Source organism: Sturnira hondurensis, unplaced genomic scaffold, assembly GCF_014824575.4.
Source record: "Sturnira hondurensis isolate 20B ecotype Veracruz unplaced genomic scaffold, ASM1482457v3 Scaffold0006413, whole genome shotgun sequence".
In the NCBI taxonomy this organism is placed as follows: domain Eukaryota; kingdom Metazoa; phylum Chordata; class Mammalia; order Chiroptera; family Phyllostomidae; genus Sturnira; species Sturnira hondurensis.
The window spans coordinates 13,654,608-13,680,707 of NW_028079044.1; the positions used below are offsets into that span (position 1 = coordinate 13,654,608).

Consider the following 26,100-nt stretch of genomic DNA (forward strand, 5'->3'; position numbering starts at 1 on the left):
ACCAGGGCCTCAAGACAATGAAGACTGAGTTCTGCGCTTTTCTCATGCCCCAGAGAAGGGTGAACTACACAGTCCTTTCTTCCTGTAATTCAACAAATGTTCTGAGTGCCTACTATGTGCTGGCATAGTTGTAGGCACAAGAGGATAGACAACATCCATAACTCGCTTTTTATTGCATTGTCAACATTTGCAAAGAGACTTAGGAGCTATAACTTTATCTTGTCCTCATCAACACAGTTATATCTCTAATTAACAGCAGCTGCTCATACTCCAGAGACAAACCACTGTACTGAGCAACAGATTCTTATTTCTAGCTGCTTCAGGAGCATCTCCACTGAGACATCTGGAAGACTCACCCTGTCTGTCCTTCTCCCTGTACTGGTTTTCTAGGGCTGCTGTAACACAGTGGATCAAACAACGGAAATCTGTTGCTCCAGAGGTTAGAAGTCGGAGACGGAGGTGCTGGCAGGGCCGCTTCGCCCGGAGGGCTGGAGAAGAGAGAGCTGCTCCCTTCCCCTCGCCTCTGCGTGCGTCTTCACACGGTGTTCTCTGGTGTGCATGTCGGTGTTGAAGTCTGCTCCCCTTCCTTTCAAGGGCACTAGTCATGTTGGATTAGGGCTCACCCTAATGACCTCATTTTAATTTGATTATATCTGTATTTCCAAAGTAAGGTCCCAGTTTGAAGTACTGGGGGTTAGAACTTCAACGTTTTTTTGAGGACACAGTTCAACCCATAACACCTCTCCAACCCCCCCTCGCTCCGCCCCAGACTCCATCGCTGATTGAATGGAGCCTTTATTTCCCAGGCCCCTCATCTCCAGGCCAGTCCTGGCCCAGAAATGCCTGGACCACGTGAAGCTGGATGACCCAAGTCCATCAAAGATCGCTGGCTGCTAATAGAAGTTGCATAGGATCTACTGCATTAACCTCTGCAGGGTTGGGGGGGGGCAGCTGTATGAGCCAGGGGGCTGGCTGCTGGAGGATGTGTGACAAATGCCCGAACCACTGGCACTTGGGATGTCAACTTGAGCAACAAGGACATTAAAGAAACAGCTGTGGCAGTTAGTGGTGTTAGTAGTTAGGCAGGAAGCAGCAGCACAGAGGGAAAAGGGCCTGAGTCAGGAAGCTGTGGTGTGGATGGAAAGGAGACAGTGGGGACGGCAAACATTTGGGAACATAGTGGCGTGGACAAGAGTACAAGGTCGTGTGGAGCAGGACGGGGAGGGATTGGCCTGGGTAAGGGGTGATGAGGTCAGAGAGAGGCCCAGAGGGCAAGGATTGGCTCCCTGCGGAAATGAGGCTGCTTTAGACAGAAGCACAAAGCTCAGTAGATACCTAAGTCCAGAGCTCAGGAGAGAGGTGAGGACTATAAGCAAGTTTTCAGAGACCTGAGTGGACTAGATTCCCTGAAGAAAGCAAGCAGTAAAAGCAGAGGCTCAGTAAAAACCCGGTCACTGACCAACCCCTGGAAAAACTGTTTGGACAGAGTTGAGGGAGAAAAGTGAGGATAAGGAGGTTGAGTGAGCATGAAGAGTTTGAGAAGGGCCCACGAGGCAGGCAGAGAACCAGGAGAGAAAGGGGCTCCTGGGACGGAGGCAGTGAGAGAAGGTCAACTCCAGCGGGGGCTGTGCAGCAACCGCTCCTTAACACGAGCAAACTGTGACCCGAACTGGCTGCGCTCCAGTCGGAAGGAAACGGCAAACACACTTCTCTCATCTTTTAACTGTTTATTGTATAATATAAAACTACAAAAGTAAGACTGCTCATTTCCATGTACATTTAATCTGTCCAATTGTTTAGATTACAGCCCAAACCTACATGTGAATACAGCCACCTGGGTTCCGGTGTAACGTCTGTAGTATTGCATAGAAAAGGCACAGCTCTCAGGTCTGTGGGGGAAAGGTTACACCTCCTTTTTAGACAAAATCCCTCCTCAAAAACCATGCACCAAACATGTCACTATATACAGCTTTCCCAAAATCTTAGTTGTTTGCTTGTATGGACTGCACTTCTCTTCCAAACTCATCATCCCCGAAGGATGTCCAAAATTGGTACTGGCTTTGTCTGCAACAGTACTTGGTCCTGGCTAACTGTCAGGGACCCTCGGACTCATTCTTAGAAGCCCCGAAAACAAAGCACGCAAGCAGGACCCGTGCCCCTCACTGTTGTCAGCAGTTAGGGGGGTTAACCATTTGCAGCCAGAACAGGTTAAGTAGGCTCTTTTCGGTTTTCTCGTAAAACGTATAAAGGCCCAATTTGTAACAGCAAGGTTTTGAAATTAAGACAATTCATAGAGGATAGCAATTGTTGCATAAAGAAGTGTTTTTTTTTTTAACATCGGTCATTTAAGAAGGCTGCCCTGCAGTATTCATAATTCATTGTTTACCACAAAGGTAGTTAATACATTTAAGCTTTAAAAATGATCTGTAAGTTGATACTTTGGCTCTTAGGAGCTTATTTATGTCAGACATTTTCCTTCACTGACCTCAGGGCAGCTGGGACACTCCAAGGGGCTATGGCGATAGAAAGCTGGACTGATAAAGACACTGGAGGTGGAGCGGAGGCTCTGGGCTGGTCCCACCTTTTGGTGTGAACACGGTATCAGTGTGGTGGCCCCTTCTGTGGTAGAGAGAAAGTGCTACTAAAAAAAACCTTTAAAAATATCAACTCTTTGATGCTTGATTTTCTTAAAAATTTGGAGGTATTAAAACATCCCTCATCCATACCTTTTGCATATTTCAAATAGACCCATGTTCGAGAAGAGAGTGAAAATGAACGTGGACTGTGCATACGATGAGAAGACCCAGGGGTCCGGCTCAGACCCCCTTTTAATACAGATTGACATTCCTACAAGAGAATACATTCCTACCGTACATTCTGCACATGTTACGATCCAGATGTTGTTAGAGCTCCACAGTAAAATAAATATATTTACACAGAAAAAAGGAATAAATAACTTAGGAAAAAAATCACTTCAAATTCAAAGCTCTTATGATTCTGCTCTCATCTTGTCACTTCATTGCACATCACTGTCCATGACTGTCCTCTCCCTGGCCCCCCCCTGCTCGTCCTTCTCATAAAGGCACCTCGAACCGCCCGCCTGACTCTGAACGCCACACGATGGTCTCTGCAAAGGGGAAGGCACTGCTGCCAGGTGGCATCTGGAAGCACGTCCCACACTCAGACTGGGGCGGGGAGATCACACACAGGCTCACATTCCTCCCTGTGGGGACATCATTTGCAAAATTAAGACACAAAGATAACCTGAACACTTGATGGTTTTGTTCTTTTAAAAACGGGCCACTAATTTCCCATGTCTTCCTCAGAAGACCTTGAATAGCAAGAATTTACAGCAAGGGTGCCCACAGTTAACAAGCATTTGCCTGCTGTTGGTTTTTTGGTTGCTGCTGTTGTTTTGAGTCTGAAGCCCAGCCTCACACGTATGAGCAGGTCAGAGAACCACGTCTGGGCAGCACTTCACTGCGCTCATTTGAACGGTTGCCCAACATATGGGATTTGTTTAAACACAAGATTTGCTAATCCAACTAGAGTACAGTTGTTCTAAGTTCCTGTAAATCAGTTTTTAACAATGGCAAATCAACCGCTTCGCCCTGTTATTGTTCGGAATAATCAACACTATTGTGCACGTATGCGTGTGTGTAAGTGTGCAGCATGTGCTGAGTGTGCCAGGTCCTCCAGTTATCAGAAGTGTGGCATCTGGGCTGACTTGTTCTCCCCAGAAAAAGGAAGCCCTTATCACAGACAGACACAGTGACACTGGAAGCATCTATGACCTTCACTTTAACCATGCGTGTGGTCCCTGGTCCTACCACAGGAGATAACACATCTGTAGCAGTTAAGAGGTGGACCGGTGGACGTGGCTTGTAAGAGGACAAGAGCAATTTGATCTGTTTCTTACTGTGCTACAGAGTTGATAATTAACTTTGGGGGGGGGATAAATTAGAATGTGGAAAGATTTCATCATACCATCCATGACAAATCTTTTGATTAGATAAGCAGTTCCTTCATCACAAATGTGTTTGTTTTGCCATGTGCATTATAAAAATAAAACTAACTATGGCTTGTTTAAAGTGCCATTTTATAAAGCTGTCTTTTTTAATTGGCCAGAAAGACTCAATTTTATCCATGGCAAGAAGTGAGCAGAATTGGTGACTGAATATTGACAAATGACTAACAACAAAGACAACAACAACAACACAAATCCCATAATTTAAAAATTCTTAAATAAATATAAAAGTTATTCCTAAAGAAGCCATCTGCATTTCAACAATATAGGATGTAACCAGCGAAAGTACCATTGGAAGAAAGAAAAAACTGAAAGGAAAAGGCATAAACAATTTCGGCAACAAGCATGATACATTACAAATGTTTTAAAATTAAATGTACACCACTAGGAAGAAAAAGCTACTTCTCAAGTGTGTGTGCGCACGTGCACGCGCGCGTGGGGGAGGTACTGGGGGGGATGGCAAGGGGGAGGGAGGAGAAACATGCATAGAAAGTCCTGTCTGCATATTTGGGTAGAACAGCCTTGTAAAGTGTAGGTAAAGCAGCTGATCAAGAAAGCAACCAGACTGGAAGCTGTGACATAATGGGAACAACTCTAGGTTCAAGAGCCATGGCAGTTTCAAGAGCACATCCGAGGCTCGGCTGAAGCGAGCCAAGCTCACTGTGGTGATCTCGAAGGTAACATTTTCAGCACTTAGCAACAGAGGGAACGAAAGCTCTGGGGAAGGGAAGCTGGAAAAGACAACGGGCAACATGATAGATGCCTTCTGGGGGAGGAGATTTCTTTTTTTTTCTTTCTTAGGAGCCCTAAGCTTTGCAATAGGGTTTAGTTCCATGAAGAGGTTGGTTACTTTTCATAAAATTCTGTTCACATGTAAAATTTGAGATCATCATAAAAATTATGCCAAAAAGGAAAGATTTGGGTTTCCTTTTAAAAAAATAAAAACAATTAAAAGCACAAACTTGGCATAAATACAGTGACTATTGGGTAGTCTTCCCCCCAAGAGAGGGAGCTAAAGAGAACCATCACTTAGACCCCGAGCTCCAAGGCCACCTCCCGCCAACTGCTTAATGCAAGTTCGATGAGCAGACGTGGCTCTGGCTTTGGAGGTCACTGTGCTGGCGGGTGTTTGTGCCAGGAGGTCGGTGCCTGTGAAATTTGGGTGTGATATTGCCTGGCCCTTTCTTAAAGCGCTGTGTGTGTGTGGGTGTGGGTGGGTGTCTGCATTTGGGGACATCAACTGCGGATTGATTTGATACAATTTTCTCTTTGCACCAAACACATATAAAACATTACAATGCTATAAAAGTACAAGTGCAACTTGTACATCTGAAGTTTGCAGGAACTATGTGAGCAAATCCTATCAAAATAGCTATCTCATATGTATAAACAGCATTTGTTTTTTAGAAAAACAATATCATAAACTGCAGAATCTGTACAAAAATATAAAATAAATTTGGGCAGCAGTTTCTAAACAGCCATGTAAATGCAACACTTACGAGGAGTTAATGCCTCTAAAAAGGCTGAATTGCCAAGTCAACCTATACAGGGCGAAAATGCCAGAAAAGGTACTGAGATTATCTAAATAATATATATATACTTTTTTTTTTTACCTCTTGCAATAAAACTTATAGAAAAAATAGACAAATATGCACATGCAATTTACAGCTTTCCCAACTTATTCCTTGTGCTTCACTTGAACTGTTTTTGCCACTCAATACCGCAACAATGTCTGCAAACGTATTCTTTCCCATTCCAGGGTAGCAGGTCTCTGAGGAGCCACTCACAAAAGCATACTGAAAGTGGTCATCCTTGGATGAAGGCACTCCAACTCTGCTAAAAGCAAAAACTAGTGTGATCCTTTTGTAAAATGTCCTTCTTCTCTGAAAAAGGCAAGCAAGGGTGCATGCACAGTGCGGAGAGAGAGCTGTCAGGGTGCAGGGACACTCGCAGGGCCTGGCTGGGTACAGTCACGGGGTCCCTGGGACTTAGGACCCGACGAGCACCTCCATGATGTGGTCCAGCTCTGTGAGGTCCATTTTGAAAGGCTGGCTCGGAGCGACGGGCTGGCTGCTGTAAGGGGCGAGAGTCTTGAGGAGGTCGTCCGCTGACACGGGGGCCATTTTCGAGGCTGTCCCTGACGCGGAGGTGCAGGGGTCAAAATCATACATAGATGTGTCAATGTCAGCAAACAGGATGTCGTCCAGGGTCAGGTCCGTCAGAAATCCCGTAGACGTGGTGATTTCAAAATTCCCAGGCAGAGAGTCCATCAGTTTCGGGTCGTCAGGGCGGCCCTCTTGAAGCCCCTCGGGTTTCAGGGTGCCAGACTCGCCGGCGCCCCCTTTCGAGCCATCAGTCGCTGCCACAGCGACCTCTGTGGAGGTAGATGTGGGACAGAGCTCCTCGATCTCGTCCAAGGCCGAGGAGAAGCTGTCCTTTGCCGGCGGGAGAGCTGGAGGTGAGAGTCTGGCAGGAGCCATGAGTGGCACAGCCGGAGAAGTGCAAAAAGTGTCGTCGTCGTCCTCGAGCAGCGAGGCCGGGGTGAGGCAGGCCTCCAGGGGTGTAGTGCTTCCGAGGTCGCCAGGGTGAGTGGGCGGGGCCACAGGGTGGCTGAGCACGGGTGGGGCCTCCCGGCAGCTGTCACTCAGAGAGTCACCGGGCTGGGAGGAGGGGGCGAACGCAGGCCTCAGGCTGCCTTCCTGTTTGAGCTCCTCCTGGATCCGCCGCAACATGTTGTTGATTAAGACGGTCTTTTGCAAGCTGGGCTCTGTGAGGGGCCTGTGGTTGTAGAGTTTCATAAGGGAAATGTTGAAGATAGTCTGGCGCTGTAAGGTGTAAGACACCTTGGATGGACCGTCAGAGGGAGACAGGATTTTGCCTTCCAGCCCATCTTCATGCTCATCAAACTTCCGTTTTCCTCCTTTACCCAACATATATCTGCAAAGGAGAAAGGAAGGAAATGGAATTAATCACAGAAAAACTCACTGCTACCATAAAAAAGATGCTGAGTCAGAGGTCAGGACGTGCGTTTCTGATAGTGCCTTGCCCAGGCTTTGTTGGGACAGTTGAATTAATCGGGGGAAGACTTTTTAGCATGAGAATTGGGAAATCTACATTTGTATGCCCCGTGGAGCAATTTTTATCACTATGTAGTCTGGTGAATGTATTTCTTGGGAAATATGCACCACCCAGGCCAGTTTAAACGTTACCGTGGCAACCGTAATTTTGACTTTCTCAGCTCCTGCACTTGCCTAACACTACCATACAGGTTCACTTTCCCTCCTCCAAACAGATTTATTTTTAAAACTCAAGAAAACACTTACAATGCTACAACCTAGACAGATAAAGGTGTCATAGGTTACAGCTGGAACACACCTTGAATGATTAAAAGGACCAACTTGGAGAAAAGGGAACATGTACAATTTGGTAGAACAGTGTGTGCTTTCAAAATGCCTTTTCCTTCCTCATTATGCAGAGAGTCTTTCTGTCTGTTTGGGGACACGCGGTGAAGCACTTGGCCTGTGTTAAATGACCACTGATTGAGCTGCCACCGCTTTTCAGTCTTGAACCAAGTGGAGGAATGTGGATTTCCCAGCCCATGTTTTTCCTCAATTGCACTGCATACAGATATGTCTGAATGCAACTGGACTAATTGGAAAACAATTTGCTCTGATTATAAACATTGCCATTTGGGTACTTGAGGCATTTTATAACTAAATACTTACTGTGCCTTCAGAGATATATATGCATTTCAAGGAAATGACAGTCGCATATCTCAGCCCTTGAGCATTTGGGAATGGGTTGGATTCTTGCTCCTGCCCTACAGTTGCCTGACACTCGCAGCCTCCGCTGAGGTGCCTCCTCCCCAGCCCTGCCCCTAGTGAAGACACCTTGGCTGGCTGCACCTTCTGGAGTGCAGTCCTTCCTCTCAGAACTTCCAACATCTAAACAGAACGATCACAAGTCCATTAGCCCTTACCTCAAAGCCCTTAATTTCTAACTACTTAATCAAGAAAGTTGTCCTTACATCATCTAGACGAGGAGACTTGGCCCTAGTGAGGCCAAGCCCGCACTTGCGCTCTCACCCTCTCTACAACACTCACCAGGGGTGCGTGGTAATCCCTCCCCAATGCCACTCTTTCTGATAGTTTCATGTGCAAGGGCTTTGCAGTTATTCCACTTTTCTTCTAAAAGTGACTTGCCTTTTACTGAATTGTCTCGGCTGATTTTGATGGCACCTCACTCAATCTTTTATTAACTCATTCCACATCTATGCTGTCTTGGGCACTCTGCCAGGCAGTGGGAAGTCCCTCGGAGGAATAAAGCCCAGTCTTCAGGGGACTCAATAATTTCTCCTACACCTCATTATCATTTTGAATTATGAGTCTCATCCTAAAGGAATTAGGCTAGCCATAGCAAAACTTCACAGAAATCCCTCCCAACACTGTTAAAGAAGGCCATGCTGCCCCTCAGGGCAGGCAGGTATGCAGGTGGTCGCAGGGCCTGGCATACGAGGCTCACCCAGGACGACTGCATTCATGTGCCTCAGTCTTCAGGAGAGAAATCTGAAGGTAGCTACGACACCTCAGTGTCAGAATCAGCTTAAGAACTTGTTAATGCTCATAAAAATGTGGAGTTACTGGTATGAAAGAAACACTCTCATTTTATAAACGTTCAGAAAATGGCTGTCAATCACTAGAACCAAAGGCTAGTCCCATAATTAACTGTTCCCTAAGGCAAAGAAGGTATGATAGTAACAACTTCCTTATCTAATACTTCACATGACAGAAACATTTCCTACTGCTTAGTGCTAAAAGTCTAATTTGTATATACACTTTGCATAGAACATTTCCTATCTGAAGTATCTGTGCCCATTTAAACGTGGGTGTGAATTAGAGAGGAAGTGATTTCATTTCACATTACAAAAACACTCTCTACTTTATGCATTGAGAAGTGTTACTGGACAACTGTGTTTTGAAACAGATAACTGTATTCTCAACTATATTATTTGTATTTGATTACAATTTAAGCATCTAAGTACTCACTACCAGAAAAACTGTGCTTTTGCTAAAAGCTTTCTAAGTGCATTTGATTCTCAAATAAAGCTGTTAGATGATCTATGTTATATATTATAATGTGAACGCCCCAAGACATTTAAACATGTATGACAGGGCACACAAATGTATACATGGAACACTGAGATGCGCGGCTTCTCTGACTCCGCCTTGCCCAAGCCTGCTTTGTTCCCCTGGACTTCAGGCTAGTAGCTTCTGTTCAATCTCACACGTAGACAAGCTCATTGTGGAGGAATTCTGCTTGAGGCTTGGGTTTTACAAAAACAGCCCCTTGCTAGATTTTGCTTCTCCTAAGGAGATAAGGGAAGTGTGTACGGTTTAGCAAAGATTTGCAGGAACCTCCTGCCTGGGCTCACATTAACTGGGGTCAGCGAACTAAGCATGACCTTCCTTGCGCCCCAGCTGGCGCTCAGGTGTCCGTGATGCTCAGTCACCTCTTGCCCTTCCTATTTCCCCTTCCCTTGACATAAAAAATGTCTGAACTCTGAACTCTGTCCTTATGATGGATTTGAGGCACTGCTAGGTCTCCCATCTTTCTTGATTGGCTCCTCCTCAATCAGTAAACTTTCCATATTCCAAACTCTGAGGTTTGAGTTTTGGCCTTTGGAAGCATCGGCACAAGGACTTTGGACCCGTAACACACACACAAGCTCTAAAACAGCGTTTCTCAGGGTGTGGTCTCTAGATGGTGCCCGTCTGGGAACTGCTACCGGTCCGCGATGGGGTAGGCAGAGGTACTGAGTGACTGTATGTCTGCAAATCCAACAGAAAACAGGGGTTCTGTTTTTACATCTTTGTACTATTTATTTCATTCCTCTAGCGATTATTTTCATTGTGTTTTACTAAAGTATTAGTCCATGAAAGAGGAATAAATCAAACAAGGTGGTTCCTTCATCATAGTAAGTTCTAGAAACACTGTCCTAAAATGTAAGCCAAATACACAACAAAAAACAAATTAGTACGCTTACTGCCACTTTGAATTTTATTTATTGGCTTTCTTGAGGAAAGGTAACACTAAGGTAAAACAGTACGAGCTTTTCTTTTTCTTTTGGTCATTGATATAGAACTGTCTTTTAAAGACTTGTTGCCAGAATAAATAACAGGATTTTCTCAGTAACTCACATTTCTCTAGAAATAATCACTGAATCTATGGAACTGAAATGTTTACAAAGTATGCAATACTGTATGCATTTAGAAGAATTCCCATACCTGAAGATCTGCGGAGGTACTTTTAACAAGGTTTCAATGTGAGAAGCACCTCCAACCAGAAGGACCCAGCTGGTCACAGCTGCATGACAGCCCTGATGATTTGGGAAAAGCCTGATCAGACACTTGCAATGCAGTCTGCACAGGGAAGGAGGGGGGCCTGTGTAAGCTGACTGTGTGAGCAGGAATAGATAGACGAATTGAATCTTGGATGCTTTTCAAAAGTGTGAATGAGGACCCACGGCCGAGCACGTCTCCAGTCAGGCTTGCCTTCATTTCTCTATTTCTTTTTATGAGGCACAACTAGCTCCGTACACCCAGTAAGACTGCAAAATACACGCAATCATGATTTGTAACCCTATTTCTATCTAAATTTTCATAGAAAGGAATAAAATGAAACATAATACAATCTAGTTCACATTTTTACTTAAAAATTAAAATCAACTTTAAAAAAGTTAAAGTTTGCCCAAAGTTTGCTTAAGACTTTAGAATCAAGTCTTCCCACTGACTGTTTTCACAAGAGGCCTCCAACTCCTAGAAGTGGAAGGGGAGTGAGAAGAACCCCCTCTCCACCTCCTTGGAGCAGGGCACAATTCAAACAAGAAAATACAAGCCTCTCAAGAACCTGAGGGCAAGAAGCCAAACGGTGTGGTGCCTCAGGGCCTGGAGCTGGGCAGGCCAAGGCCAGAGTGGCCAGCTCCTCAGAAGCCTCTTTCCTCAGGCACTTGAATGAAACAACAATAGCCCTTTAAGCAGGCTGTTGGAGAGGCACGTGACCTACCAAACGACCTCGCTCGGGGCAGCTAGAAGATGAGGCAGTAGCTGGAGCTCATTAAGGGCTTTCAGGTAACAGGAGGGGGGGGGGGGTGCTCGGCTGTTCCTGTTTAAAAGGCCCCATGACCTGGAGTTCACCAAGAGGAGGAGCTTGTGACAAGTGAGGTTTCCAGGCTGCCCTGAGGTGTGACACCCCACTCTGTCTCCTCCTCAGCTTGTGAGGACCTGAGCCCAAAGCCTGTGTTTTCTACCCAATCTTTCAAAGACCCAAAAGGGACCCTGAGTTTCAGGGCTGGTTAGAGACAACCAAGTGGTGGAGAAGGGTGGGTGCCCCCTCTCTTTTCTGCCCACGTGAAGGGGCTAAAACTACCCACAGGCTCTCTCCTATTGACTATTCAGTGGCTCTTATTAAAAGGTTCGAGATAAAACACCCTCCCTTCTCCAATCCATTCATTAGAAATGAACTCCCAGCATTCCAATTTTCTTAACAATTTTTAGGAACTACGAACTACAGCAAACAATGTTTTGAAAATAAAGAACAAAACTCACAGGAAGCAATGTAAATGAAAACTTCTCTTCCAGAATTTTCCATGAAGTTTAATACTGAATAAATTTCTATATACCAAACCTGGCTTTCAATTGTGCAGCTTTCATTAAGAAGGACCCAGCTGCCCTCAAAAGCTACAATCCCCTTGGGCAGATCATCAAAAATAACAAATGTCACTAGAAGGTTCCTCAGAAGAAAAAGGACTGAGAAACAGGAGATGCTATTACCTGACTATGTGGGGGGTGGGGGTGGACGTGCATTTCAAGATCTTGAGAGACTCCCACAATAAGGAATCCGAGAGATTATTATGGGCTGGGGTGATCAGAAGAGACTGTTGGAGACAGGACTTGAGGTTGAAGGGTGAAGGTGGGACTGTCTCTTAATGTCTGTTTCCCGCCCACAAGGGCGCAGCCTGTTCCATCCACCTCTGTATCCTTGGGACTGGGCAGACCCTGACACACAGAAGATGCTCCCTAAAAAGTCACAGAGTAAGTCAATGGTAAGTGGAAAGAATGAGAGAAGACACGGAGGAGCAGCCAGAGTAGAACTGTAAACAGAGACAGAGATGCGTGTCTTTGGCCCTGAGTGTGGACTGGGCAGGGGAGGGAGGCTATGAGAAGACATGAGGTGACCGCCCACAGGCTGGACCTGGCCAAGGAAACTGGCTGGGACCTGGGGCACAGAGGGTGGGCAGGGGAGCTCTGCTCTGAAAGCTGTCCTGTGAATCCTCTCTCTTTAGGTCTGGAATTTGGGTGAGCGTGGGCAGGCGGCAGACCTACCCGAAGGCATGTCAGCACACAATGCTGCCCTGCACCCCAAGATTCTCACTCGGCAGGTCTGGTGGGGGGGCCCAAGAATCTGCACTCCCAAAGAGTTTCCAGGTGATGCTGGCCTGGGGATCTCACTTCGAAACCATAACTTCCTTTTTTCCCCATCTGGCCATTTCATGTTTAAGCCTGAGAATATCTTCACTCCATGAAACTAGAGCCTGAAGGTCTTCCCTGCTGTGTCTAGGCGAGTAAGGAAAGAAAGAACAAACAGCGTTTCTGTGATGGCGACTGGCAACTGACATTAAAAAAAAAGACTGCAAAATTAAAATGTCTTCAGCTCAATTTTATTGCTAAAGCTCAGCTTCTTGGACTGACCTATCAGACCCCACTGGCTCAGTGGGGCCCAGATTCTCCTCGCTCTGATCTCAGAGTGAAGGAGCTGCAGGGAAGCCCTGGGTCCAAAAAGGAACTGAAATAATACCTATGTGTTCAAAAGGTAACATCTCATCTCACAGCTTTCATATTTTTGAGGCATTAAGAGAAAAAAATGCAAATGTTAAAAAAATAAGCAATCAAAAACATTCTCTTTACTTCAATGTTTTTCAACTACATACTTAAGCTATGCCTTAAAAAAATTTAAAAAACAAACCCTCTTCTTTAATATTATTTGGACTGTCAAAATAAATGTTATGATTTTAAAATTAAGAATACCAAATCTTCTTGTGCAAACTACCACTTCTGCTGGCCCCACTGACAACGGAACCCCGCACTCTAACCTGCAGGCTAGCCACAGCCGTAGGTAGCCACTAGTGCTTCCTGGACGCCCAGAGCCTGGTGGCCACTGACTGGCAAGCCCCGGGGGCGGCGGTGGCACCTCTCGGGGCAGCAAAACTGCTGGGGCCTGGGAGAGGCCTGAATGGGGAGCCTCCTCCGCCCACTGCCAGGGCTGCCTTTCTGGCTTCTGACTGTGCAGATCCAAAAAAAGATGCAAATACTGCATTTTGCTTTAACTTAAGTCATCCCAAGCAACAGCCATGACCTCAGAGAGAAGGAAGACCTTCCATCTCATTCTGTTCAATGTCCAGGGAATTCATGCTGCAAAAAGTCTTTAAAAGGGATCAAAACTGATAGCTTGGTCCCAATTTCTGAAGGGCGAAATGACTGGGGAGGGTAGGACTGACCACATGGTCCAAAAGGCAGCAGAGAGGGGAGGCATCTGGCCCTGTGCCTGGGGAGGGTGTGGAAATGGCTCCCAGCTCAGCAGCACCCAGATGGGGGGATGCTTGTCACACAGGCTGGGCGACAGGGGATCCTGGCAATCATTACTTTGAACACCTCAAGGCCCAGCTGGTCCCTAACTTGTACACATTTTCAGGAACTTGTTCTAACTTCCTTTTACACTAGTAAATAACAACTAGAAATCCAGTGTTGCCCTTCTCAGGAGTGTAGCAAACTCCACAACTAAGTGACAGGTTGTTGTAAAGTCAGCGATCCAGGCAGAATGAAGCCAGGGTGTCTGCAGTCGGGGAAGGAAGTCGCCGTGGGGCACGTGGCTTCTCGGGAGCTGGTCACACTGCTTCCTCACCTGAGTAGCAAAGAAACTGGGATTTGCTTTGGGGTAAGTCACCGGCCTGTACACTTAGGATCTGTAGGCTATACTTTAAAAAAGCAACTTTTTAAACATTAGTTAGCGGCTCTCAAGAAAAAGGCTCCCAATTCAAAAGGGGGCTTTAAGAAGCCGAATCACTAGTCTCTTCGACTCCACCGTCCAATGTGACTGCAGGCATGACTCCGGGTAGCCGAGGAGTCCAGAAGTGCCCAGGCTGCACTGCTAATCACACAGATGAGACATCTGCGGTGATGCCAACAATCCAGAGCAACGATCTGTTCCCATAGATCTACCTTGTCTGAAGGAAGGAGCTAGGAGTGTCTTCAGAGAGGCCAGCAGAAGCTAGTTCCTCACTCTGACGTCCTGTGTCACCAGAACCCAAAGACCTTTAAGTGGAAAACGCATTCTTTCCGTTTCTTTCAGATGCGGTAAGGGAAGAAAGGAGTGCCCCTGGCAAAATTTTGTCTGTGACAGGCTTCTAGGACCAAAAGAGAGACGCTGGCCAGAAGTGTTTCTGAGACAACTTCTGAAAAAGAATATTCTCATTTCTCCTTTCCTCACCTTGCCCAGCTGCCCTAAGATGTTGTTGGATCCTGATTTTGAGGTGCTCCAAATGGAGAGAGATGAGACGCCTCCCACCAGCCACAGCCGAAACTGTGAGAAAGACACCCCCTGCCCTCGATTGTCACACAGCAACTCCCAGGCAGGCAGGAACAGCTGTCCTACTTCAGTACAAGGGGGGGGAGACACGTTTGCTTAGACAACTCTCTGCACTGTTAAAATACTACTTCTTAAAAAATACGCAGGACTCCGAAATCTGATAATGTCCGTAGTTTTAACGCCCTCCCTCCCCCAAGTAACAACAGCACACACAGAGAGAACAAGGCCACCCAAAAAGGACACGGTAGGGGTGGTGCTGGCAGGGTCAGAGAGAAAGCTAAGAGAAGCAGGTGAATCCTCCAAGGGTTTGCCGTCCAAGGGTGTGTGATGCTGTGCCAAGCACAGGTGTAGTGACAGTCCCCCCCACGCGTCTGGGTGGCAATTTGGTGAGCCTCTAGGAGAAGCGGGGGACAGCCAGCAGTCCCAAAGGCTGCCTTCAGACTCCAAGATGACTGCCTCTGACCTAGGGGAATGGCAGATACTGGGGGAAATTCCACTGGGGGGAGAGCCTCTCCTATTACTTGCAGACAAGGATAGGACTCCCAGAAGACAAGGGATGTTAGTAACAGAACCCCTGAAGCTGCCTAGATGGGGAAGCCCTTTAAAAAAAAACAACCAAAAACCCCCCCAAAGCTTATCCAGAATGAGGTCCCTGCAGTAACATCCATGCTAATTGGTAAGTAAGACAAAGCCTTCCCTAACAAATCGGCAATGTCATTATGAAGCCAGTCACTAGATGAAGCCAGTTAGGCACGCTGGGGCGCTATTCTGCAGCTGTAACCCGACACCACTGTTTGCTGCGTGCCTCCTCCCGCCTCTCCCCCTGCGCAGGGGCTCGGCCGGGCCGCGGGGCACCGCACCCGCAGTTTATTAATCACCAGACACTGACTTTCGAAGGAAACCAACGGGAACAATCGCCTTTGCTTTCTTGACAGCATCTCAAAGCCTGGAGATAAACGGAAATTCGGCCAGGAAGTCAACTTCTAAGTGAATTAAAAAAAAAAGAAAACCTTTTACTATTTGGGGAAGTTTTTTAAGAAACTCTAGCTCTCGAGATCAAGATTTTAACACACTTGTATTAAGTTGAAGACAGTTTCCGATACTATTGGTTTGTTAAATATAACAAACCTGTTCTCTTGGAAAAAAAATTAAAGCCTGACAACAAACTGCATGTAGTAGGCAAAATGGAGTCAAATTCTGAGAGATAATGTTTCAAGTAAATATTTCTTTGGAATAAATTATGGCCTAGTTAATAAATATCTGGAAAGAAAAATGGGCTTTTTTAGAGTGTAACTGTTAAGTAGTATAGAATGTTTCATATCCTGTCTTACTGGTTCCTCCAATAGCTGGGAATTTTAGGTTTTAAACTTAACTCTTACAAAGCTAGGGACACCAGCCACCTTCTTTCGAAGGCAATCGGAGTGCAAACAATTCTTTTATTTCACCTAAGGATTGTGGCTTAAAGCACCACACACTTCAAAGTGGAAGACTGGGCAGAATTACACAGTTTTTAAACTTAAGTTTAACAAAAACATACTCAATATGATATGATGCTTGGAATTCCCTTTAAAATACTTTAGAAATAATACCTGGCTGTGTAGATGACCCAAGACTGACAAAATGTTGATAACTGTTGACGCTGGGTGATGAGTACAAGGTGGGTGTGTTGTGCTCTTCCCCTTACTTTTGAGTATGTTTGGAATTTTCCACAATAAAAAGTTAAAAACATACAAACTACCTATACTTATTTTTAACATCCCATAAACTTACAAAATCAAGCAAGCACAATAAATTATTTACACTCTCACCAAGAACTATTTTATTAACTTGATAGATTATTTAACACAGAAGAAAACTATTAAAGCTCTATGTAAACAAGCATGCCTGGTAGGAGTCAGGACTCCTTTCAAGCTGAAAGACAGCACTCCACAGTCAGCCACAAGGGGGCGCAGCAGAGCAACAGGGCACTCCTGAAGTCTGATTATTCACAGCAATTTCTACCTACAGATCTCCCAGAGTATACACATTTCCAAGATTGTTCCCAAATTCTGGTCTCTGCAGGACACTGGTAAGCAAGCCAAGAGCCTTGCCAATGCCAAGCTAAATTACATTATGCTATGGGTTCAAATTCTTGAAATATTGTATGTAGAAAAAGGCTGTTGCCTGTATATAAGAAACACTGATGTTTCAAAAACTATGGTTAAAATTCCTGGAGGATTTCTGAAGTGAGAACACAAGTACAATAAAATACATACAAATCCCACACTGTAAGATGTGGACTTAGAGAAGTCAGCAGTTCAGAATTTCCACTGGGGGTACCAGAGTCCCAACCACACAATGTAAACATTGTGTAAACATTAAGGTAAACATTAAGAATTTTACTAGTATAGAAAAGCCTTCAATAATCCTATTGCTTCTTAATATCAGGAAATTACTTACACACTGAACAGATCAGCAGTTATTTGGGAAAACTTCATAAAAATTACTGGGGAGGAGTTATTATAAAATGCAACACAGTTAACCTTAGATAATAGAGCAAATTACTGTATAACTACTTGCTGAAATTCTTTCTAATCAAATTACAAAGTCAGGTTCTATGATGTGTGTTCAGTAATAATGTTCAGAAGAGGTGAACTATTATCACCAGTATTTCCATTTGAAACTTGGTAAATATGAACATATATTTTTATAAATAATAATTATTTAAATTATTGTGATACTTCATACTAATTTGGTGCCAGAAACACATCTTTAGCTGAATCTAAGGCCTCATTAACACAAAGGAAAGGAATGCTTATATTTTAATTTCTTTCCCTTAAGATTATGTGCTTGTAAAGATCAGCCAGCTTCACCCCACCCCCATTCCTCTGCATAATGAAAATATTTTTTGCTCCTGTATTTATAATTGCTTGAATGGGATTCTGGTGTCAACTTCCCTCCACCCCCTAAAGACACCTTGTTTTTCCCCTCACACCAGAGACCTTTAACGAATGTCAAGGGGGAAAAGGGTTAAGGTAGAAACCAAATGCTTTGCCAAAAATATGTGACAGTTTTTTTAAAAAGAGGGCTATGAGATATATGAAACAGTCACACTAAAACAGATAAATGTAATTTGTTAGAACAAATCTGTGAAAAATAAAATTGCATATTAGTTAAAACAAAAGGTTTTCTTTTAGGTTTTGTTAGCCAACTACTGGCCAAGAATAAAACAAATTAAAAACTAAGTATGCTACATCAGGAAGGGTTTTTATGAATGTTTCTTTCAGGTTATGATTAGTTTTTAACTTCTTTTTTTTCAAAGTTGAAACGCTTTATTACTGTGAAAAAAATCACTTAAAAGAAGACGTGCTATAAAATACTCCTCACAAACACGGAACATATTTTATCTTTTAACTTCCACATGCAGTCTAAAAGAAGAAAATCAGAGAAATGTTATTTGTTTACTTACTGGGTGAATCTAAACTTTGTATTATATGGTCTAAACCTGGATGCCTTAAAAGAAAACTATCAAATTTCTACAATATGACAGATGAGTATAAAAATAGACATGTAAAGGGGAGGAAGTAACTATTCTACTACGTAAATATCTGCCCCATGTAGGCAACGTATACATTCCAAATGTTTACTTTAGTTACTTCGATGAATCAGGCAGAACAAAGACAATTTAAACTTTACATCATATACTTGAATAATTCACAAAGTAGAAAAGGGAGATGAGACTACAGACTATACCTGCGGGCAGTGAAGGATACTTAGTAAATGTTGCAGCCATTCATTTTTATTTACTTTGGGGCTATTTTGACATCAAATGTATTTTTTCTGGAGGACTTCTGTATATTGATAATTAATGACCCATAGAACTTTACACACAGTCATTTAATCAAATACAATAAAAATAGTCAGAGTCCATACTGAATGTAATAAATATTTATTCTCGCAGGAAGCAACCTCTTCATACTTTAACTTCAAGGATCCTCACCGATCTTTAAGGAGGGACTGCCTCCAAACTAGCCCCCTTGTCCCCAACATTCCAATGCATCCCACCTATCTTCCTGAGGAATCTGCGTCTTGAATTAGTAAACCCATTACTGTTAGAAAGCAAAAAAACAAAAATCATTGCCAGATGAAATCTATTTTATATTTCTGGAGATGGTAAAAATACTTAAAAAAATTAATCTGGCTTAAAAACTGTTCAGAAAAGGCCATCAGCAGGCTCAGGGCAGGCATGGTGGCAGTGCAAAACTGCCCTCTTCAGAGGCGGACCCTGGGGCTCAAATTCCCGTGCCAGCTCGGGCAGCAGGGAGGACATGGACCTACACACAACACATGGAGGTTCCCTCCTCAAAAAAGGAAAGAGTCTGAAAAGCAAATCTGGATCATGTATTATTATAAAATGGGATAACCACTCAGGGAAGGTAGATCGGTTTAAAACAGTTGTCACCTCGTTATCTCGTTAGTGTGGCTACAATTTTATGCCAACCTGTTCTGGAGCAGAGATGACCTTGGAACTTTCAGATTCCCTACGTTTAACTCAGGCAACCCTTCTAAACACCAGGGTGGGGTGCTCCAGCGGGCCTGCCTGAAGCCCCAGGAGCGTGGTGTAGAATGATAAGCAGCCTGCCAGGGGAGAACGGAGCAAGGGGCTAAAGGTTGATTTGCAGAGAGTGACATTTCAGTATTCAATTTTTTGACAGTATATTCAAATAGAACTTTTTACTTTTGTTCATACAGCCCCACTACAGATGTGTGTGTATGTGTATAAAATGTCCTTAAGAGCCAGAATCCATTTCCCTTCACCATTCTATGTGAAACTCCTGAGAAACAAACAAACAAAAAACTATGAAGGTTTCTTAAAGGAAACAAAGCTTAGAATTAAATAATAACTGCAGAGCTACAAGTTTTTGCACCGAGGCAAAAAGACAGTAATACAGACATGAACTCGTTTTAAGAACTTAGGTTTGCTGCTACCTGGAGTTACTAGAGAAACAAAGCTGCCTTTGGGCACCGAAAACTAGTCAGACCTGCTATAGCAGTTGCACAGTCAGCTCCAGATCTGTCCTCCGCTCTCCTCCCTCCGGCCCCCACCCCACGCATCCGCATAGCTCACTCCACTCAGGGCGGCGCCTAGCCGGGCACACTCACCCCACGTTCTGCTGTCCCTGCTCAGAGGCAGGGCCGGCTCCGGACACACGGCGTGCAAGTGAGAGAGGAGGCCAGACAAGAGGCAGCAGATGCCAACTCCATTCGGAACCGGAAGCAGAATACAGCTTATGTGATCCCAAATTTCTAAAATAGATAAATTGTGGTGCTTGCTTCAGTGACACCCAGCAGGCATTTCCAATTAAGTTCAGATAAGGGACAGAAGATCTTGAGAGGAGACAAAGGAGCCCTTCCAGCTCTCGGGGCCCTCAGACCACAAAGAGAGCAGAATTTTCAAAGGGGAGCTTGCACTGCCTGTGGAGGGTGCTTGTTTAAAAAAATAAGCATCTGTTTTGTCCTTTGAGAAATCATATGTTTTCAAAGACATTGTGTTTTTATTTTTCAGTTTCTATTTGTATTAAAAAAATTTTTTAGGCAGCCAAGCATGCTTTGTTTGTCTCATGATCTTCAAGGAAAACAAACAAGCAAACAAAACAAGGCATCTATTTATTACCCAGAACAGGAATATCGTCTTATTGGCCTGACATATGCCATTCACAGATTCATACAAAGAATGAACTGCCACACAGTGCCCTTGGAGAAAGACACTGCTCCACATAATGAGTGATGGGTGCTCCAGGGCACGGTTCTGTTCACAGGGTTTCCCAGCATCTGCACCAAGGGCAGAAGTTTGCCTTTAACACCAATTGCACTGGCCACTGGAGACAACACTTCCTTTAAAAAAGATGTGCCAACTTTGGTCAGTAGATATTTCCTTCAAGAACATTAAAACTAAATTAAACATGAACACACTTAAGCAGAAGCACTACCTTGTGGGTTTCTATCAACTGTTTAAGGGATGTTTATTAACACTGGGTAGAAAATACATAATTTGTATATATTGCAGTGGCCACTGCATTTTTATATTTTCATGTTCTGTTGGTCAGTATTAATTCATGGACGGATCTATGATGGTGGCTGTTCCCCATATTGTGAGGCCATTTTTACATAAAACTAGAGCTTGCCCTAAGGTGCCTTTTGTATATGCCTGACCTTTGGACTCAGTAATCAGAGAGAAAGTCAGTCTCTCAGTCTTTTTTTTCTCTCTCTCTCCTTTGCCCAGAAACTAATGCAACTATAGCTATTTCCTATAGGACAGAGGTGTCAAACTCATTTTCAATGGGGGCCACATCAGCCTCATGGCTGCCTTCAAAGAGCTGAATGTAATTTTAGGACTGTATAAATGTAACTACTCCGTAACAATTACGAGAGAGCTCAGCGCTGCTGCCAGGTAGAAACGAGGTGCCGGGCCAGATAAAAAGAGGCAGAGGGCCGGATTCCGCCCTCGGGCCTTGTGTCTGCCACCCGTGCGTGCTACAGGATATGCCGCAATAATTAACAAAATTTCTGTAGCAGCAAAGTTTTAAAAACATTCTATGAGTGAATTACAGTTCACAATCTTAAGTTCCCAAATTATCTACACATATTTTGATCTATATGTAATATTGACAAAGTTGTCTTGATTTTTCTGATACAAATAAGATATAAGATAACCCTTCATGCTTTCACTAGTGTTCTTGAACAAGAAACAACAAAAAAACCTTTTAAAGTTTCTATTGTAGCTTCTACCCTTCGTAGCTATTAAAGTGCTTTGGCTTAGGGTAACTTTTAGTATAATTTGATACTGATCATTTGTAATCTGTTACGGACAGAAAAAAAATATTAAGTATTTGTATAAATGTATATCTATCTATCTATCTATCTATCTTTAATCTCCCTTAGACCTTTTTGATCTCTTTTGTATGTGTGTGCCTGTTCTTAAGATAGTGTTGTAATTTTCATTCTGCCGTTGAATTATTGTTTAAAATAGTAGATGCCCTGGCTGGGTGGCTCAGTTGGTTGGAGCACAGTCCCATACACTAAAAAGGTTATGGGTTCGATTCCCAGTCAGGGCACTTACCTGTGTTGCAGGTTTGATCCCCATACTGGTTGCAGGAAGCAACTAATCAATGTTTCTCTCTCTTGTTAATCAATAAATATATCCTCAGGTGAGGATAAATAAATAAAATCGTGGATGCCAAAAGGTGTCAGTTGCTACACAAACTTGAGCGAGTTTTAAAATCTCACAATATATACTGTTTCACTATACTCGTTAATAATCAGTGCATGATAACTGGGTAAAATTTGTATTTTAGCTTCTGAATTAAATTTTAAAAGTTTCCAATGGAGGCAATTTGGCAAAGAGGAGCCTAAAGATTTTCTAAATCTGAGTTAATATCCTTTTCTTAGTTCTTAAAGGAAAACAAACTCGAGCAGCTGTTACCTAAGAAGCTGTGACACTTGCCTGACAATAAAACTGTTCCCTAGGACATCTCTTGTCTACACTTGATTGGTATTAAAACATGAGTCCTCTCGCCTACCTGTTGTAGTAAAGCAAGAAACACAACTGAGTGTTTAACACAAACAAAAAGGCTGTCAAATCCATTTCTTAGGATTTCTCATCTACAAGAAACATGGTTATACACATTTTAATTAGGAGTAAGGGAAAAAAGTAAAATTTATTTTAAGGGTGCCAAACTTGATAAACAACATAAACAAACTTTACGTTAACATATATATACTTCTAAGTAAATCAATGAAGTGAAAGAACAACTTGCTAACATTTCTCGCAGTTTTTTTTTTTTTCCAACAAAGACATTGATAAAATGAACAGGAAAACAGAGATCCATGAACAAGCTATAATTGCTCATGCCAGAAGCTGGGATCTCAGGATGGGTATTTTCATCTTCACAGCACACCCTAGCACACTCAAATCAGAACAGACTGCTATAAAAAGGGGGAGGAATGGGAGGAGCTCTTGGGGTGAGACGTGCCTTCTGGTTAGCTGAGGAACCCCGCCCCCGCCCCCGCCCCCCACCCGCAAAACAACCTAGAGGCTCTCAGGTGGACTGTCCTCCAGGGGTTGAGTGGAGCCAAGAGCCCACTTCAGTCTTGTCAGAGACTAGTCCCTAATTATAAAAGGCTACTTTGAACACTTAAGGCCTCAGGGATCCTATTGGCTACTACAATTCCTAGGCTCTTTACACACATGATAGACATTTCTTAACATATATTGGGAAATCAAAAACCGTATTTCGTGAACAAAGCTTGAGAGCATTCACGTACTATCTTCCTTAAGACCATCTGGGGCTGCTCAATCCAATTCAAATAAAAACTGCTGTAGTCTGGGTCTAGATATCTTACCCTGCCAATTGCCCTTCCCCATTCAGTGCCTGTAAAAACTTACTTTCCACCTCCTGAAACATCCGGAAACTACCCAGTGTTAGAGCAAAAAGTTATTCTAAGACAAACTATATTTAATCTTTTTGGCAACTTAAGGCTAAATCCCAAATTCTACTCCTGTCTCAATCTATTACTGTTACTTCTGCTAAAGGTATAACTAATGACCAAGGAAAAACATAAGAACCATTTATGATTTTTCTCTCCATGCAATGGCCCTCTTAGACCAAGCACCCTCTGTCTTAATGGTACAAAGTCCAGGGCTTGGGACAGCTGGCTTCCCTCCACCCCCTCCCTTTCAGTCATAGGCGGTCACCACCAAGATGACTTGTAGATTTCTAACTAAAAAACCAATGAGACCTTAAGTTTAATATACATGTATATTAAAAAATCAATTCACTTGCACACAGGCAAAAAGAGGGTGGAGAAGGATTTTTAAGCTTAAAAACACAGGAAAACACAGAAACGCACCATAGCAAGTTGGATGCAAACCCGGGCACGGAACTCAAAAGTGAAGCAGCCTTTGCGGCAGCAATCCGAGCCTTAAAAAAAAAGGAGAAAAGTCTCGCACGTTCACAACAACACAACCGCCACAAAACGCACACACATCCCAGCTGTAAAACCGACAGCTCCAAGATCCCTCAGTTTCACTGAGCTCTGGTTAGCTCCCGACCCCATCCTGACCCCCGTCCGTGACTGCCCGTCTCCTGCCCTTCCCCCAGCAGATCTGCCCTCGGACGCTGGGGGTCTCCGGCCCTCGCTCCGGGCGTCCAAGGGCGCCGGGCCGGAAGGCAGACGGAGGGAGCTCTCCTCCGGGTACCTGCTTCATCTCAGGTCCCTCTCGGGGAGGCTCAAGCGACCCTCGAGACCGCCTGGGGCCCTCCTCCACCCTCTAGGCTTTCCGACCTTTGGCCGGGTCCCAACACCGCCCCCCACCCATTGGTAGCGCAGCGCATCAGAAGCCCCTCCAGCCCGGCGCCGGGAGAACTTACCACATGCAGTTCCACCTGGGAACTAACACATCGGGAGGGGTTTCTGCCCACTCCTCAAGCTAGTCCAGCTCCATGCGGAGTGCCCAGCTCCGGGGTCCTGAGGGTAGCGCCAGGGAGTGGGCAAGAGGCGAGACTGAAGCTAAGACTCCGCTGTCCTCTGCCTGCGCGCTCGGAACATTATACAATGGTGGAGGAGGAGACGGCGGCGGCGGCAGGCAGCGGAGGAGGAAGCGGGAGGCGGGCGAAGGGGGCGCCCTGACCCAGCGAGCAGCAGTTAGTGCTCCAGCACTAGCCGTGCAGGAGTGACGTGCGGCTAGCGAGCGTCCCCGGAGCTCCGGGCTCGGGGCTCAACAGTCCCCGCCCCTCCACCGCCCCGTCCCGCCCCTCCACCGCGAGGCCCGCCTCCTCCCCTGGCGGTCCCGGGAGGCTCGATAAATGCCGAGCGGCCCGGCCGCCAGAGGAGCAGGAAGGAGCAGGCGGAGCACGGGAGACGCCGGGTGGCAGCACGGCCCGCCGCTCCCTCTCTGGCCAGCACCCCCTTTATTTTCTCTTAAGGCTTAAAGAGAAGGCGAGCGGAAAAAAGAAATTTTGGCTAGGGGATCACTGCTAACCACCAATAATCCCCTCACAATCTAGAAAATACTCAATGCAAATGACGGAACGGCTAGTGACAAAGGCATCAACGAGTGAAGCGCGCGAACAGCCTGCAGAGTGGTGCGACCGCAAATATGACAAGCATCCGAGCTATTCGGCAACTTGGGGCGGGTCAGCTGGGCGGGCAGGGTCCCCAGGGGTGGTGGTTGGGGCAAAAATCAGACCCTGAGGTGCAACGTCCCCGCTGCCCATTGGGCTTTCAAGACGTGAGTCACGAGAGGGCACAGGCGGCAGCGTCAGCAATTGGGACACTCCCCGACGCTTGGGTCTGAAGATTCACAAGTGACCAGCAAAGATATCCCAATGGCAGGATGGCGGCTCCAGCTGGAGCGGGGGATAGAGAACGCTCCTTGCGTGTGGTAGCCCCAGCCCAATATTCTAAATGATTCACCAAGTCAACAGTACTTTCCGAGCAGGACAGAAGGAACTGAGTTGCATCCTTCACACCAGGCTGTACCGAGGTGCAGATCCAGGAGCCCTCGGCCTGCCCGCCCACCTACCTTGAAAAAGTTCACACCAGTTGGGAAGCCAGGCTTTGAGATGGCCCTAGGAGGCCAGACTCTCGGTCCTCTGCCCGGAATTTTCATGTTGATAGCCCTTTTCCTCTCCTTAAGAAAGCTTCTACTTTGAACTGCTTATATTTAGCAGGGAAACATACTAGTTGGGAAAGGTTGTTTGTGCCCTAATGATGTGAATTTAAAAGCACTGGAAAATTAAAGACAGCTCCCCTGGAAAATAAAAATTATTTTAAAAATCACATGAGCGTTCAGTGTAAAAAATGTTACAAAAAGTAATTCAGGCACCTTAAAAATTTGGCTGCCACCCCAATCAGTATCACCTCAAATCACTTCCCCATTTAATAGTCCACTATACCAGTTATATTTAAGGATAATAAAGCTTTAAGATATAACATAAAGGTGATTATAAGTCATTAACATCAAGACAAGTTTAGACCTATTTGAACTGTTCTGTAATGATTTGTTATCAATCAACTTGATGATCTTATAGAAATTAATTAAAACTGGGCTAAAATACTTGTAGAGGAGACAATGTTTCTTGTTTTATCTTTAAGGGGAATGAAAATAATTGTTACTAGACTCACGGTATAATTAAAACCTTATACAGATTTTCGTTAAGTGTAACTAATGCCAAAAGCTAATTATTCATGGCTGTCTTTAGAAAGTCTTGTTGTAATGGCGTTCCAAATGATACATCATGGAAGTAGTGCTCAGGGCCCTCTGCAGGTCCTGCTCAGTTTGTGCCTGGGTGGCATAGCATTCAAACGTTTTGCTGGGAAGCCAAGATATTTTTCATTTCCTGAGTTCTGCCTTTTAGAGAGGACACTAACTACTAACAGTTTCCTAACCA

General features: G+C 44.7%; 1 protein-coding gene across 5 annotated transcripts in view; it reads right to left on the bottom strand.

Moving 5' to 3' along the window:
- Positions 1-1,717: 1,717 nt before the first annotated feature.
- The window catches only part of SERTAD2 (SERTA domain containing 2), a 128,218-nt gene continuing 103,835 nt past the window's right edge, over positions 1,718-26,100 (bottom strand). The window contains exons 1-4 of one of the 5 annotated variants that reach the window (XM_037048038.1): positions 24,079-24,393; positions 23,558-23,628; positions 19,811-19,954; positions 1,718-6,964 (exon numbers count right to left, since the gene is read on the bottom strand). In XM_037048038.1, the coding sequence (XP_036903933.1) occupies positions 6,016-6,960 (945 nt within the window). In that variant the 5' untranslated portion in view covers positions 6,961-6,964; positions 19,811-19,954; positions 23,558-23,628; positions 24,079-24,393 and the 3' untranslated portion in view covers positions 1,718-6,015. Of the gene's footprint in view, positions 6,965-19,810; positions 19,955-23,557; positions 23,629-24,078; positions 24,394-26,100 lie in introns of those variants that run through there. The other 4 variants (XM_037048039.1, XM_037048041.1, XM_037048040.1 and 1 more) reach the window with 4 other exon arrangements.